This window comes from Nerophis ophidion, linkage group LG07 (genome assembly GCF_033978795.1).
Source record: "Nerophis ophidion isolate RoL-2023_Sa linkage group LG07, RoL_Noph_v1.0, whole genome shotgun sequence".
NCBI lineage: Eukaryota > Metazoa > Chordata > Actinopteri > Syngnathiformes > Syngnathidae > Nerophis > Nerophis ophidion.
Window position 1 is genome coordinate 56,860,004 of NC_084617.1, and position 16,967 is coordinate 56,876,970.

At 37.9% G+C, this 16,967-nt stretch overlaps 1 protein-coding gene across 2 annotated transcripts; it reads left to right on the forward strand.

Moving 5' to 3' along the window:
* The first annotated feature begins 1,855 nt into the window (after positions 1–1,855).
* Positions 1,856–15,172, forward strand: dguok (deoxyguanosine kinase). Of its 2 annotated transcripts, XM_061906612.1 has the most exons (8): positions 1,856–1,954; positions 2,283–2,380; positions 2,505–2,614; positions 5,637–5,839; positions 8,893–9,040; positions 9,122–9,237; positions 10,132–10,231; positions 12,702–15,172. In XM_061906612.1, the coding sequence occupies exons 2-8, from the start codon at positions 2,290–2,292 to the stop codon at positions 12,726–12,728; spliced, it is 795 nt and encodes a 264-aa protein (XP_061762596.1). In that variant the 5' UTR covers positions 1,856–1,954; positions 2,283–2,289; the 3' UTR covers positions 12,729–15,172. The 2 variants fall into 2 exon arrangements, with proteins under 2 accessions (XP_061762596.1, XP_061762595.1); XM_061906611.1 differs by having other exon boundaries at positions 1,860–2,380.
* The last annotated feature ends 1,795 nt before the right edge of the window (positions 15,173–16,967 follow it).

Sequence of the window (16,967 nt, forward strand, 5' to 3'; positions counted from 1 at the left end):
CCCAATTAACTGAGATGTAGAGATGTGACATGGGTTGATTGGCAACACTAAATTGGCCCTAGTGTGTGAATGTGAGTGTCAATGTTGTCTGTCTATCTGTGTTGGCCCTGCGATAAGGTGGCGACTTGTCCAGGGTGTATACCGCCTTCTGCCCGATTGTAGCTGCAATAGGCGCCAGCGCCCCCTGCGACCCCAAAAGGGAATAAGCGGTAGAAAATGGATGGATAGAGATGTGACATTCAAGAATGAATACATTTTTTTAAACGGCGTAAGTGAATGATGAGCCGTTGTTTTGGGAGTCGTTTTGAATCAGTTGCCCTCGCTGTATGTGCATGTGGCGACAAGGACTAAAACATAAGAGTCAAAGAAAATGTTTTAGTATTAGAAATCACTTTTCTGGTCCATCGTTCCGATGTGGTTATGTCGTAGTTTAAATATACACGCCATAGGTAAAGTGTAGCAGAAGTTTGTATGGCCTAATTTTTATTCTAGTTTTATTTATACTTTTATACATTTTATTTGTGTCTTTTTACCTGTTTTGTTAAGAGGCTCTTCTGCTACAAAGGTCGAAATAGCGACGTCAAAACAGATCAACGGTATGTTGCACCACACTGTGGAAGTTTACAATGACAACACAACAAAAATATAAATATAGTCAATATTTCTGAGGAGCTGCAATGAGTTGGTGACTTGTCCAGGGTGTACACCGCCTTCCGCCCGATTGTAGCTGAGATAGGCACCAGCGCCCCCCACGACCACAAAGGGAATAAGCGGTAGGATAATGCAATGGTTCTCAAATGGGGGTCAGCGTACCCCTGGGGGTACTTGAAGGTATGCCAAGGGGTACGTGAGATTTTAAAAAAATATTCTAAAAATAGCAACAATTCAAAAATCCTTTATAAATATATTTATTGAATAATACTTCAACAAATTATGAATGTTCATGAACTGTGAAAAGAAATGCAACAATGCAATATTCAGTATTGACAGCTAAATTTTTTGTGGACATTTTCCATAAATATTGATGTTAAAGATTTATTTTGTTGTGAAGAAATGTTTAGAATGAAGTTCATGAATCCAGATGGATTTCTCTTACAATCCCCAAAGAGGGCACTTTAATTTGATGATTACTTCTATGTGTAGAAATCTTTATTTATAATTCAATCACTTGTTTATTTTTAACAAGTTTTTATTTATTTTTATCTATTTTTTTCCAAATAGTTCAAGAAGGACCACTGCAAATGAGCAATATTTTGCAATGTTATACAATTTAATAAATCAGAAACTTCTTTAACCACTGGGATAATGCATGGGTGGATGGATGGATGGATTTCTGGATTTCTGAGGAGTTCCCACCAATTGGTGTAAATGTAAATTATTCTGAACCCTCATGTATTTTATAATTGCCAAAAGTGGTTGTTTTTGTTTTGTTTTTCACAACAAAAACTATTAAAAGGAGCGGCTTTTCAAAATCCGGCTCCTTTCAAAGAGCCATAAATCCCGTCGCCATCCATAGAACGAGCAGCCTGATCCGTTTGCGCATGCGCCAAAAGTCAACTTTCGTTCCCTCCTTAAAAATGGTTGGCAAAAGTAACTACACTTTAAAAATATTAAAATAACATGAATCCATCCATATCGTTCATTATTCAAATTTAAAGCTTCATCTTAGCTTTGACTCTAGATGGCATTTCTGTTAGGAAAAAAAAAAAAGAATTTTGCTATCCAATTACTTTGCATGCCCAAACTTTGTTTTTTTCTTTCTATATGTATATTTAGAATATCATAATAGTGAAACGCACCGGGGTGACAAGTTTTGGCAACCACTACAACCGCCTTTTATTCTGAAACTACAGGCAAATTCTACCAGAAGTACACGGTCACTTCCGGGTTAATCTGTGTTGTAATCAACAAACAGCTGAAGCAAACGTTATAACCTTATGATTTAAGACAATAAGTAAGTAAATGCTTATCTACAGTATAACTTAATATGTTCCCTGGTAAAGTACATTTTAGGTGGTTTATCTGCCTTATGGTTAGCATAGATGCTAAATAGATGGAAACGCGAGTTAGCATACAGGCGAAGTCGACGAAAACATGTTTGAAGATAAATGAGATAGTTGCTATTAGCATATAATTATAGTCACAATGCTTTTGGTTCATAAGTGTTCTCTCTTTAATCGGGTGTACAACTCAAAAACACATGCTAGCGTACTGCAGGTTTTGAGACCGTTTGAGACGTCTGGCAATTACCTGCGTGCAATTATACAACCAAAACAATACAGAAGCACGATGGCGAAACGAACGATATCATCACATTCTTCCTCTTCCAACGAAGACGGACAAAGTAGACTGAAGAGGGTTTCCATTGAGGGCAACATTGGTAAGTGTTTGAGAATGTTGTATTAAACACATATAAACATTTACAAGTTATGTCTTCATAAATGTTCGCATGTTGTATTAAACATATAAACATTTACAAGTTGTGTCTTCATAAATGTTCGCAGCTGTTGGGAAGTCAACCTTCACACGACTGTTGAAAGCTGCCTGTCAAGACTGGGAGGTGGTGACTGAACCTGTCAGTCAGTGGCAGAACATTGACAGCGGGCCCTCAAAGGTGTGTGACTGCATCCTTACTCCCAACTAGGGCTGGGCGATATTGCCTTTTTTTAATATCGCGATGTTTTTAGGCCATATCGCGATATACGATATATATTACGATATTTTGCCTTGGCCTTGAATGAACACTTGATGCATATAATCACAGCAGTATGATGATTCTATGTGTATACATTAAAGGCCTACTGAAACCCACTACTACCGACCACGCAGTCTGATATCAATGATGAAAATATTAACATTGCAACACATGCCAATACGGCCTTTTTAGTTTACTAAATTGCAATTTTAATTTTCTTCTTGAAAACATCGCGTAATGATGACGTGTACGCGTGACGTCACGGACTGTTTGGAAATATGAGCGCTGCGCACACACACAGCTAAAAGTCGTCGGTTTTAACCGCATAATTACACAGTGTTTTGGACATCTGTGTGGCTGAATCTTTTGCAATTTGTTCAATTAATAATGGAGAAGTCAAAGTAGAAAGATGGAGTTGGGAAGCTTTAGCCTTTAGCCACACAAACACACGGTGATTCCTTGTTTAAAATTCCCGGAGGTGAAGCTTTATTATGGATCAGAGCGGTCAAGCGAACATTGATCCCGACCAAATGTCAACCAGCACTTTTCGTTGAGAAAATTGTGGTAAAACGTCACCACTTACCGGAGATCAGCTGATATTGTGCCGTCCATACAGCTGCTGTCGACTTAAATCAGACACTGGCCTCAAGACACCCGTGGATACACCCTTCCGAGTATCAGGTACTGTTAAACTCACTAAAACACTAGCAACCTAATAGAAAGATAAGGGATTTCCCATAATTATCCCAGTAAATGTGTCTAAAAACATCTGAATCCGTCCCAATGCAATCGCGTTTTTTTTTTTAACTTGATTTTTTTTTTTCTAGTCCGTCGCTATCAATATCCTCAAACACAAATCTTTCATCCTCGCTCAAGTTAATGGGGAAATTGTCGTTTTCTCGGTCCGAATAGCTCTTTTTGTTGGAGGCTCCCATTAAAAACAATATGAGGATGTGAGGAGCCCTCAACAGGTGACGTCATCGTCTGCGACTTCCGGTAAAGGCAGGGCTTTTCTGTTTGCGACCAAAAGTTGGGAACTTTATCGTGGATGTTCTCTACTAAATCCTTTCACAAAAATATGGCATTATCGCGAAATGATCAAGTATGACACATAGAATGGATCTGCTATCTCCGTTTGAATAAAAAATATCATTTCATTAGGCCTTTAAAACATTCTTCTTTATACTGCATTAATATATGCTACTTTTAAACTTTCATGCAGAGAGGGAAATCACAACTAAGTCAATTGACCAAAAGTGTATTTATTAAAGTTATTAAGCAATGGCACAAACGTTCAAGTCATTTCCAAATCATAAATTTCAAGACATTTTAAGTGTCAAATAAAAATGAGCTGCATAATAGGAAATCAAATAGTATTTGTCTTTCACTATGTGGTATGTTGTTAAGGTTGTGAAATTTTCTTCATTCTCTAGCGAGTGACTTTACAAATGATGCTACATATTAGCAGTAATGCTACTTTTTATAGCAACGTTTTTTCCCCACACTTGACAAATTACGGTTGTCTCTTTGACATATTCCCACTTGAAACCGAAACACCGCCAGACGATGGAAACCCTGCTGTTTTTTTGGGGAATTAAGTCTTCCTTCATTTGTTACCGGACCCGCACCATCTTTCTCTCGTACGGCTACGTTAGCAGCTAACGTTAGCCACGCTGCTACCTCTCTGCTTGGCGAGGGCGTGTATGTGACGTATGAAGTGACAGTTTGGGACGTATTTAAGAATGTGCGCCTGCTTGTCTGCGAGAAGGAGACAGGAAAGAGCGAGGAGAGCCAGAAGTGTACGCTCGCAGCTAAAAGTCCTGCGTGAGAACGTATACTCTAATAGTACGATATAGTCATTTTCTACATCGCACAGAGACAAACCCTCGATATATCGATATATCGATATATCGATATATCGCCCAGCCCTACTCCCAATATTATTATTCATTTGATTTAGGGCTGGGCGATATATCGTTATACTCGATATATCACGGGTTTGTCTCTGTGCGATATAGAAAATGACTATATCTTGATATTGGAGTATACGTTCTCACGCAGTTGCTTTTACCTGCTGGCATTACACTACAGGCTCTTCCCACTCTTTCTTGTATCTCCTTCTCAACAGACAGCTGGCGCACCTGCTTACATATGTCACATATGTATACGCCCTCGCAGAGCAGAGAGGTAGCAGCATTGGTAACGTTAGCTGTGGTGCGAGTGGTAATACGAGAGAAAGAAGGTGCGAATCTGGTAACAAATGAAGGAAGAATTAATTCCCAAGAAAAACAGCAGGGGGTCCATCGTCTGGCGGTGGTTTGGCATCACGTGGGAATATGTCGAACAGACAACCGTAATTTGTCAAGTGTGGGGCAAAAGCGTTGCTACAAAAAGTAGCATTACTGCTGATGTGTAGCATCATTTGAAAAGTCACCTGCTAGAGAATGAAGAGTGCTTACTTCCAATGTCAACATCTCCATTCAGTGCCGCACCAACAAAATGCCGAGGCAACCATTTCCACATCAACACCGTATGAAGGAAATAGTGAACAACATAAGGAGATAACTTCCGCAGTAACCTCCCACATAGTGATTTGATGTCCTATTATGCAGCTCATTTTTATTTGACACTTATTGAAATATCTTGTGTGACATCATGCACAAAAGTGCACTTTATTTGTTTCAAACTATTGTAGTGGCGTTCCGTACAAAAAGTGCACTTTAATTTAGTGTTGTTTTGATATGTCATTTTCATGACATCATGCACAAAAGTGCACTCATAGCTTGTTTTAAAATGTCTCTGACAATCTTGCACTTTCTGTTTTAGGCAAAATATTGAGATTTTTATCGTGTCTTGTGATATGGCCTAAACATATCGAGATATTTAAAAAAGGCCATATCGCTCATCCCTAATTTGATTAATTCAAAATGATCTCTCACAGGGGACGTCAGGTGCATCTGCACAGAAGACCGTGAGCAACCTGCTGGATATGATGTACCGGGATCCTCAGCGTTGGTCCTACACCTTCCAGACATATGCCTGCATGACCCGCTTCAAAACACAACTGCAGCCTCCCCCTGCACACCTGCTCTCATCACAAGGGACCCCAGTGCAGGTTTATGAGCGCTCCATATACAGCGACAGGTCAGTGACTAGTTATATCTACAGCAGTCTCCAACCTTTTGTCAGGGGACCAGTACCTGTCTGTGACGCATTTGCTACCAGGCCGCACACAAACATAAAATTATTCAAAATGACCGCATTTTCTCCGCCTTAACCTCTGCCTGTCCTGCTGCTTCTCAATTATTTTCTGTTACGCCCCCATTCGCATTTTGCTAGCAAACATACATCCCAAAAATAGGAGTGGCTCAAAAAAAATCCATCGAGTGTTTGGTGAGACCCTCTTTTTTGTTCAGGATATAGTCAAGGATGAGAATATCACTGTCAAAAAGGTACAACGATTAAGTTTTAGCAACTTCTCACATAGTATACAGCAGAAACAACAATATCAGACTGAGTTTGTTTAGCCAAGTATGATTAACACTAGAGATGTCCGATAATGGCTTTTTTGCCGATATCCGATATTGTCCAACTTTTATTTACTGATTCCGATACCAACCGATATATATATATATAGTCGTGGAATTAACACATTATTATGCCCAATTTTGATGTGATGTCCCGCTGGATGCATTAAACGATGTAACAATGTTTTCCAAAATAAATCAACTCAAGTTATGGAATAAAATGCCAACATGGCACTGTCATATTTATTATTAAAGTCACAAAGTGCATTATTTTCTTTAACATGCCTCAAAACAGCAGCTTGGAATTTGGGACATGCTCTCCCTGAGGAGGTTGAGGTGGGCGGGTTGGGGGGGTGTAGTTGAGGTGGGGGGAAAGGGTAGCGGGGGGGGGGGGGGGGGGGTACATATTGTAGCGTCCCGGAAGAGTTAGTGCTGCAAGGAGTTCTGGGTATTTGTTCTGTTGTGTTTATATTGTGTTACGGTGCGGATAGTCTCCCGAAATGTGTTTGTCATTCTTGTTTGGTGTGGGTTCACAGTGTAGCCCATTTTTGTAACAATGTTAAAGTTGTTTATATGGCCACCCTCAGTAAGACCTGTATGGCTGTTGAGCAAGTATGACTTGCATTCACTTGTGTGTGTGAAAAGCCGTAGATATTATGTGATTGGACTGGCACGCAAAGGCAGTGCGTTTAAGGTTTATTGGCGCTCTGTAGTTCTCCATACGTCCGTGTACCCCTCCGTACAGCGGCGTTTTAAAAAGTCAGAAATGTAACTTTTTGAAACTGATAATTTCCGATATTACATTTTAAAGCATTTAACGGCCAATAATATCAGCAGCCCGATATTATTGGACATCTCTAATTAACACACAAGGAAATTGACTTGGTAGGCTTTGCTCTCTTGTTCAATGTGAATGATAAATATAAACGATTGACTGAAAATATAAACAAGTACTTGAATTGGTTGTATTCACCTGAAATCACATCTGACTCATTAACTATGTGAAGCTCTTAGTGGTGTTTCTGTTGTCATAACGTTCTGGGCGGTATTTTGCCTTTTTGGAAGAAAATGCCCTTTGTCTGCATAGGAAACTGTCCTTATTTAGGATTGTTTTGTCATACCGTGATTTGTAACTCCTATCGAAGGGGAGGAGTTTGAACAGTTTCTATATGTGGTGTGTACTTAAATACTGTCTGTACGTAAATGTACTCCTAGTATATGTATGATACAACCACTAAATAATAAATAATACTGATATCCATCCATTTTCTATCGCTTATCCCCTTCGGGGTCGCGGGGGGAGCTGGAACCTATCTCAGCTACAATCGGGTGGAAGGTAGGGGACAACCTGAAGAAGTCGCCACCTCTGATATGGTTTATAAATCAAAACTGGTGTCTTGCTACAATACTTGTTGTTTTCTTAAAATGGCACATTTTGGATGCTCCTTCTCCAATTTTCACTCGAGTTGGACATTTTTGTCAAACTAAATTCTGTTTATACGTTCATTCATTCATGTATTGGTATGATTGAGACAATCCCAACATCGGGATATTTGGTTGTTACAAACTTGTAACCAGAGGTGGGTAGTAACGCGCTACAGTTACTCCGTTACATTTACTTGAGTAACTTTTGGGATAAATTGTACTTCTATGAGTAGTTTTTATGCAACATACTTTTACTTTTACTTGAGTATATTTATAGAGAAGAAACGCTACTTTTACTCCGTTCCATTTATCTACATTCAGCTTGCTACTCGCTACTTTTTTTTATCGATCTGTTAATGTTTGTTTTGGTAATGACAGAGCTTCAAAGTAGGATCTGCGCATGCCTGCGTTTCACCAATCACATGCAGTCACTGGTGACGTTGGACCAATCAAACAGAGCCAGGCGGTCACATGACCCGACTTAAACAATTTGAAAAACTTATTGGGGTGTTACCATTTAGTGGTCAATTGTACGGAATATGTGTATATATATATATATATGATATGTGTGTGTATACATGATGTTTGTGTGTATAAATGATATGTGTATGTATGTATATATGAGGTACATTACCTCGATTTGGTCATTTATTAGGTAATTGATAAACGTTGAAAAACTTATTGGGGTGTTACCATTTAGTGGTCAATTGTACGGAATATGTACTGTACTGTACAATCTACTAATACAAGTTTCAATCACTCAATCAATCAAATCAATGAATGCCTACTGAGCCTCTGGTGCTGTTCAGTTATTGTGGCTCAATGTGCCATTTTTTTAATTGTATTTTAATGTACTATTATTTAATATAAATTATTGTTTTAGTTGCTTAAGATATATTCCTGGCTCTGAATTTATTCGTTGCTATTTTTATGTTTTTGTGCATTATTTGTTGCCGTAATCAGGTTACTCATCCGTTACTCAGTACTTGAGTAGTTTTTTCACAACGTACTTTTTAATTTTACTCAAGTAAATATTTGGGTGACTACTCCTTACTTTTACTTGAGTAATACATCTCTAAAGTAGCAGTACGCTTACTTGAGTACAATTTCTGGCTACTATACCCACCTCTGCATGTAACAGTTGCTGCTAATTTATGAAGTCTTTTTACAGCACTTTGTGTGTAATTTATTTGTGAATTTTTTTTTCTTCTGAATTACTTTGACTTGTGTGCTCTTCCCTCTCAGATACATCTTTGCTTTAAACATGTATGAACTGGGATGCATCAACGCGACAGAGTGGGCCATCTACCAGGATTGGCACTCACTCCTGGTGGAAAAGTTTGGACACCGGGTGGCGCTAGAGGGCATTATATATCTCAAAGCTCCTCCTGAGGTCTGCACAATCTCTCCTGCTAGCACTACTGAATTTATGAAGTCCTTGTAAATAACAAAGTGATTTCTTTGTATTTCTCAGAAATGTATGGAGCGGCTGGAGCGGCGAGGCAGGCCGGAGGAGAAGACCGTGGAACTGGACTATCTCAACAAGTTACACCAACAACACCAAAGGTGGCTTGTGGAGAAAAGCACCGAGTGAGTAGCCAACTGGTGCCTAGTGCAAAGTTGTTTCCATGTACAGTTTGCATTTAACTGTTTATTATTTTGGTTGTGCTTTGCAATATTAGTGTAGCAAACAGCAAGGCATCATATTAAGAGTCGTTGCTAATATTTTGGGTACCTTATTTACATGCGAGTGTGAACACCTCCACTTAGGTGGCGTGCAATTATTTACACAACCACAACAATAAATCTTTTGTTATATCAATAACTGTATATTATATTGGGTAATGGGTGATAGTAGATGATTTCCAGTTGTGCATATTTTTATTTCTTTCCATGATTTATTTCGGAAACAACCAGATGAAATATTTTCCTTTATGGTTTGATGCTTATTTTGCACTGAACAGGAAGTCACTGTGCATGTTTTAATGTTGTGTTATGTTGTGGTTTAATGATAATAAGGTGGTCAAGGTTTGTACAGTTGTAGAAACAGCCACTATTCCCTCATTCCATGTTTTACCTTTCTGTTTTGATTTGTACAGCACACAATTATAACACAAAGGTAAAACATGGAATAAAAAAATACATCAGTACAGACAAGGCTATAAATACATAGCTAAACAAACCAAACAGGAGTTTGACAATAATATGACATATCATGTTTTTCTTTTTCTTTTTTTCATATAGAAATGACCCCTTTGGCAAGCACTTTTTAAATGATATTTAATTTAATAAAAACACGGTGGACAAAGACTTGATGAGCTGTCAGACTTAAGCGGGTTCTGTCCCATATCAAAATGAGAACATAAATGATGAAAGGTTTACCACAACAGGCACTGTTATGAGACAATTACAGTGGAATGAACTGTAAATCATTTCGAGAACGTCCGCATTGTAGCGTGTAACCTCCCCTCTCTGTCCCGACAGAATCCATTTTGACACATTGAAAAAGATTCCTGTGCTGGAGCTCGATTGCAGTGTGGAGTTTCAGAGTGACGCAACAGTACAGGAGAAGTTCATCAGTCAGGTGGGAGGTTGTCTCTTGCAACATGCACACATTTACCACAAGAGGGCGCTCTTCATACTCTTAACAATATGCATTTTTCTGAAGTGCCAGTTGATGTTAGGCCATGGCCACACAAACATGGAGCGTTTAAAAAACGCATATTTGGGGTGAAAACGATCTTTGAAAACTGTCTCTGTCTATGCACAACACCTGCTGTCATGCACATTTTGTCCAATCAGAAGCATGGAAAAGGAGCCACAGCTGACTTAGGTGGCATTACACCTCTGTTATTATAATGTTTAGTTGACGTACAATGACATGTACAATATCTTTAAAACCAGCCTGCACTTACACAAAGCCCTGAGAATATTATCAATATATATTTTTAGTGTTAAAAGCGCGCATGAACGTCTATGCTTTTGAAACCCAAAATTGTAGCATGTATAATCAGCAACATGGTGATATATAACATATACAGTGAAATGTAAATTATTTCTAAACCCAGGAAGCACTAACGAGCCGAGGAAACCTTTTTGCTTGTTTAAGTGCCTAAAGTGCACGTATGTGTGTATGCCGCTGCAAAACTCTTGAGGAATTGTAAAGCATTTAATGATCAATGCATGTGCAATAAAGTGTACATTGTCTAGTTTAAAATTAACAAGAAGGAAGCTATATCAAGTTTTTTTTTTTTTTTTTAGTCGCTCTGGTTGGTTCTATGGGCGTGCACGGTCGCTCCTGCTCCATCTACACAAGTGGAAACAAACACACATAAGTTAACTTCATGATCTGTCGCTCAACACTGGTTAAAACATGAGATATTTTTGCACCTTTCTAATGACACAAATTAAAAAGTCTTGCTTGTCAAAGTTGTCCCATCAGTTGCAGGTGCGTTAGCAATCGTAGCCAAAACAGCGAACTGTCATTGGTGCAGGCGGGATTGTTGCAGTGCCCATTTTGATGTGTCTTTTTTTGCCATTGTAGAGTGAAAATAGAAGCATGTTTACGTTCAAACGTACAGTAAATCCACTTGAAGTATGTTTAAAGGCATCAAGGCAGTGTTGTTGAGCTCTGGAAATGACAACGCACAACATTGACGTCATCAGAGGAGTGCAAGTCTCAGTGTGTGCCGTTAAAGTTAAAGTAACACTGATAGTCGCACACACACTAGGTGTGGTGAAATTACCCTCTGCATTTGACCCATCCCATTGTTCCACCCTGGGGAGCAGTGAGCAGCAGGGGTGGCCGCGCTTGGGAATCATTTTGGTGATTTAACCCCCAATTCCAAACCTTGATGCTGAGTGCCAAGCAGGGAGGTAATGGGTCCCATTTTCATAATCTTTGGTATGACTCGGCCGGGGTCTGAACTCGCGACCTACTGATCTCAGTGCGGACACTCTAACCACAAGGCCACTTAGCTGAGAGTAAGCAGAGAGTTTTGGAACTATATACATTGGCCAGCGTTTGCAGAAGTCTGCATTTTTTAAGGACAAAATTATGCGTTTATGTGTAAACAAAAGGCTTAAACACAGAGATAAGTAGGCGTTTATTAAGTATCTGTGTGGACACGGCCTTAGAATTGTTCCTTACTATTCAAACCAGAGGTGGGTAGAGCAGGAAGTAACTACTGTACTACTCCTAATGATACTCAAGTTAGAGCAAAAATTAGTCAGACTGTGTTCTGTCTTCAGTTAAAAACGGGTGATTTTTTTAATACTACTTACGCTACCACATTTGGTGTGTGTGTGTGTGTGTGTGTGTGTGTGTGTGTGTGTGTGTGTGTGTGTGTGTGTGTGTGTGTGTGTGTGTGTGTGTGTGTGTGTGTGTGTGTGTGTGTGTGTGTGTGTGTGTGTGTGTGTGTGTGTGCGCGCGTGCGTGCGTGCGTGTGAGAGGGAGAGTGACTACTACCACATGTGTTAAGAAATATGCACATATTACAGTCACTCATGACGTTATAACACGGCTCATGTTAGCATACAGTATTCACAGCTAAAACATAAAAATACAACCATAACTTACTGCAACATGTTTTTTTTTAGTTGGAAGTGGAATGGTTGCAGGCTGAAATGTGAACATTTCTACTGACACCGATGACAGCACATAATTAACATGTTTTTTCATAGTTTGGAAGGTAAACAATCATGCATTGTCACTTTTTACATTGTGTAGCTCAAGTGCGGTCCATGCTTTGTTTCACTGATGAAACGGAATCAAACATCACTCCTGCTTGCGTTGGATTGGTGAAACAAAGTCCTGTGAGCGTGCCCGCTGGAAGAGGTCTCAGTCCACAAAAGATTATACATAAATATATTGATAATATAAATAATGTAGAAATCACAATATATAACTCAATGCAACGGAATAAAAGTGGTTTCTTTCTTCACAAAAATCGGATTAAACTTTTGCTGACGAGAACAATTTCTCAAAAAAGTTACTTATGTAAATGTACTGGAGTATATAGTACCCATCTCTAATTCTTATGTTATATCCACAGGTGCGGGATTTCTTCAGTACGTTATGAGGCGTCATCAAGTACCTTCAAATCAAGTTCTTATGAAGCAGTTACTGTAGGACTACACTCTTATAAACATTGTTTTTGTTTGAATCTTTTATCATCTAATATACATTGATTTCACCTAAAGTACACCAATTAAACACTGTATCTCTACAATACTCATGCTGGTTCTGTACATGGGAACAGTATCATGATAGCAATACAATGCAGATTACAACCTTGTGATGGTGTACAACTGCACTGCATTACAACTTTTTAGCTTGGTCTAAAATTTTGGTTACTTGGCTACAGTCCAATACCTTGTTTATTGCTGTTAATTGGTACCGGACATGATATTTTCATAGTTGGAGCATAACAAAAAACTGTTTTTGATCTTCTAAATACATACATAGATAATTAAAGACCTTACACTCATTTCATACTATGGTAGCATGGAGTGTGTTCTACTGTAGGCTACAGTACTGAGCAGGTCCTCCAAGTGTCCTTATGATGGCCATCGCCCGCCACTACAACGTGGCCATGACATAGAAATACTTCACACACATCACATCCTGGGTAATTCCTCTTAGGTAGAACTGGCCTTCCATGTACTGAAACCACATTTTGCAAAAAGTTGGTCAACTTAACACTCGCTGCTACAATCTTTAGCTTTGATGCTCACATTTTGTGTTAGCATTGCCGGTTTGCGTTTTCGTTCCACATCCCTGAAACCACAGCTGTGTTATTGATGAAGTGCACCAAAAAAGTTAATTTCCACTTTGGACGGACATCTGTTGATAGTGTACAGCAGTGTACAGCAGTCTTTTTAGCCTAAAGCGCTGCGCCAGGTATCCCATGTTACTTCCTCTTGTTGTGTTGTTTAGTAATGTTTATACTCTTAAGTCCTGCTTGGTGAATATTTATCAATCACCACAACATAATATTAATACAGAATGAAACAAATACTGGACGGTAATTCATGAATAGAACTTAATTTAACACTTAAGGCCCAAAACATGTACAATATGTTTTAAAAAAATATATTTTTCCGATGTCATGAGTGACAACAGTACTTGAAATGTCCACAATAATATAAACAAGTCTTAGTTTGAAGTAGTTCGCATATATACTGTATGTTTATATACAGTACAGGCCAAATGTTTGGACATACCTTCTCATTCAATGGGTTTTCTTTATTTTATTTCTTAATTTTCATGACTATTTACATTGTAGATTGTCACTAAAAGCATCAAAACTATGAATGAACACATGTGGAGTTATGTACTCAACAAAAACAGGTGAAATAACTGAAAACATGTTTTACATTCTAGTTTCTTCAAAATAGCCACCCTTTGCTCTGATTACTGTTTTGCACACCCTTGACATTCTCTCGTTGAGATTCAAGAGGAAAGGGTTTTCACTTAACAGGTGTCATAGTTTTAATGCCTTAAGCAACAATCTACAACATTGGTCCCCAAACGATCCGGCCCGCCAGCGTTCGAGATCTTGCTCGCGGGAAGACCCAAGTTTAAAAAAAATAAAAATAAAACACATTTTTTGGAGTCAAAAAGTTTGGGGACCCCTGATCTACAATGTTAATAGTCATGAAAATAAAGAAAAACTTTTAAATGAAAACGTGTGTCAAAAATTTTTGGCCTGTACTCTGTGTGTGTGTTTGTTGTGTGTGTGTACATACATACATACATACACACACACACACATTTGTGTGTGTATATATATATGTATGTATGTATGTATGTATGTATGTATGTATATATATATATATATATATATATGTATATATATATATATATATATATATATATATATATATATATATATATATATATAGTATACTTGTGAATATTATGCAAAAGTCCAGTCATGTCAGCAATTCAACTTCAAATGTGAAACTAACTAAATATTTGACATAAACTCATATCATTGTTATAATGTTGATGATCATGGCCTACAGTTTCTGAAAACCCAAGTTTTTGACATTTTCAATTCAAGGTGTAAGCCATAATCATCAAAATGACATCAAAAGAAGTTTTGAAATATCTTGAGTTGCATGTTACAAGCCTATGTTGTATATTACTTTTTACTTTGTCAATCTAATTGCGGCCCTGCGGTGAGGTGGCGACTTGTCCAGGGTGTACACTGCCTTCCGCCCGATTGTAGCTGAGATAAACACTAGCGCCCCCCGCAACCCCTAAGGGAATAAGTGGTAGGAAATGGATGGATGGGCAATCTAATTGCTGGAATAAAGGAATCTTTGCATGATATTCAATTTTCTTTACAGTTTCACCTGTATTTGTGAAGGCAGTTTTTTAAGGCGCTTATAATGTATTAGATTTTTACAATGACAAATATTTTATTATCATCACTGTTTTAATAAATAATCATTTTAAAAGGATTGTAATACATTCCTGGTTGTGTGTATCTTAAATAAAAATGAGCAGTATTCCTTCCATCGTGTTGACTTTTTGTACTAAATGAGGTGTTAATGGCTGTAATAATAATAATGATAATAATAATGGATTAGATTTATATCGTGCTTTTCTATTGTTAGATACTCAAAGCGCTCACAGAGAAGTGGAACCCATCATTCATTCACACCTGGTGGTGGTAAGCTACATCAGTAGCCAGCTGCCCTGGGGTAGACTGACGGAAGCGTGGCTGCCAGTTTGCGCCTACGGCCCCTCCGACCACCACCTATCATTCATTCATCATTCATTCACCAGTGTGAGCGGCACCGGGGGCAAGGGTGAAGTGTCCTGCCCAAGGACACAACGGCAGCGATTTGGATGTCAATAGGTGGGAAGCGAACCTGCAACCCTCAGGTTTCTGGCACGGCCGCTCTACCCACTACACCATACCGCCCCAAAATACTGTACAGTATTTCAGGTTTTAATTGGGGCTGTCAACAACTCTATCATAACGATTAACTGGCATTAATGCTCTACTTACGCAGATGAGTCACGCAATGTATTTGGACTTTACATAACTGCAGGAGATGTGCGTTGTTCCAGTGATCAGGTCAATGCACACGTAAGATGAGTGAAGAGACTGGTGTATTCGCTGGCAAATGTCACTCCAAAATACAATAACTGTAAAAAATAATTGTAGTGCATTCAATTAACACATTAAAATATGTTCCTGGTTGACCATTACCATGAATTGATTAACGTGGATCCCGACTTAAACAAGTTGAAAAACTTATTCGGGTGTTACCATTTAGTGGTGAATTGTACTGAATATGTACTGAACTGTGCAATCTACTAATAAAAGTATCAATCAATCAATCAATTAAATGAGATTCTGACAATAAAAAGACATGTGTCTAAGATCATTTATACCAGGGGTCACCAATGCGGTGCCCGCGGGCACCAGGTAGCACGTAAGGACCAGATGAGTAGCCCGCTGGCCTGTTCTAAAAATAGCTCAAATAGCAGCACTTACCAGTGAGCTGCCTCTATTTTTAAAATTGTATTTATTTACTAGCAAGCTGGTCTCGCTTTGCTCGACATTTTTAATTCTAAGAGAGACAAAACTTAAATATAATTTGAAAATCCAAGAAAATATTTTAAAGACTTGGTCTTCACTTGTTTAAATGAAATCTTTTTTTTTTTTTTTACTTTGCTTCTTATAACTTTCAGAAAGACAATTTTAGAGAAAAAAATACAACCGTAAAAATGATTTTAGGATTTTCAAACACATATACCTTTTTTACCTTTTAAATTCCTTCCTCTTCTTTCCTAACAAATTAAATCAATGTTCAAGTATTTTTTTTTTATTGTAAAGAATAATAAATCAATTTTAATCAAATTCTTCATTTTAGATTCTGTTTTTTTGACGAAGAATATTTGTGAAATATTTCTTTAAACTAATTATGATTAAAATTCAAAAAAGATATTCTGACCAATCTAGAAAATCTGTACAATCAAATTGAAATTTTATTTCAAAGTCTTTTGAATTTCTTTTAAAATTTTTGATCCGGAAAATGTAGAAGAAATAACGATTAGTCTTTGTTAGAAATATAGCTTGGTCCAATTTGTTATATATTCTAACAAAGTGCAGATTTGATTTTAACCTATTTAAAACATGTCATCAAAATTCAAAAAATAATCTTAATCAGGAAAAATTACTAATGATGTTCCATAAATTCTTTTTTATTTTTTTTCAAAAAGATTCGAATTAGCTAGTTTTTCTCTTTTTTTTTTGGTTGAATTTTGAATTTTAAAGAGTCGAAATTGAAGACAAACT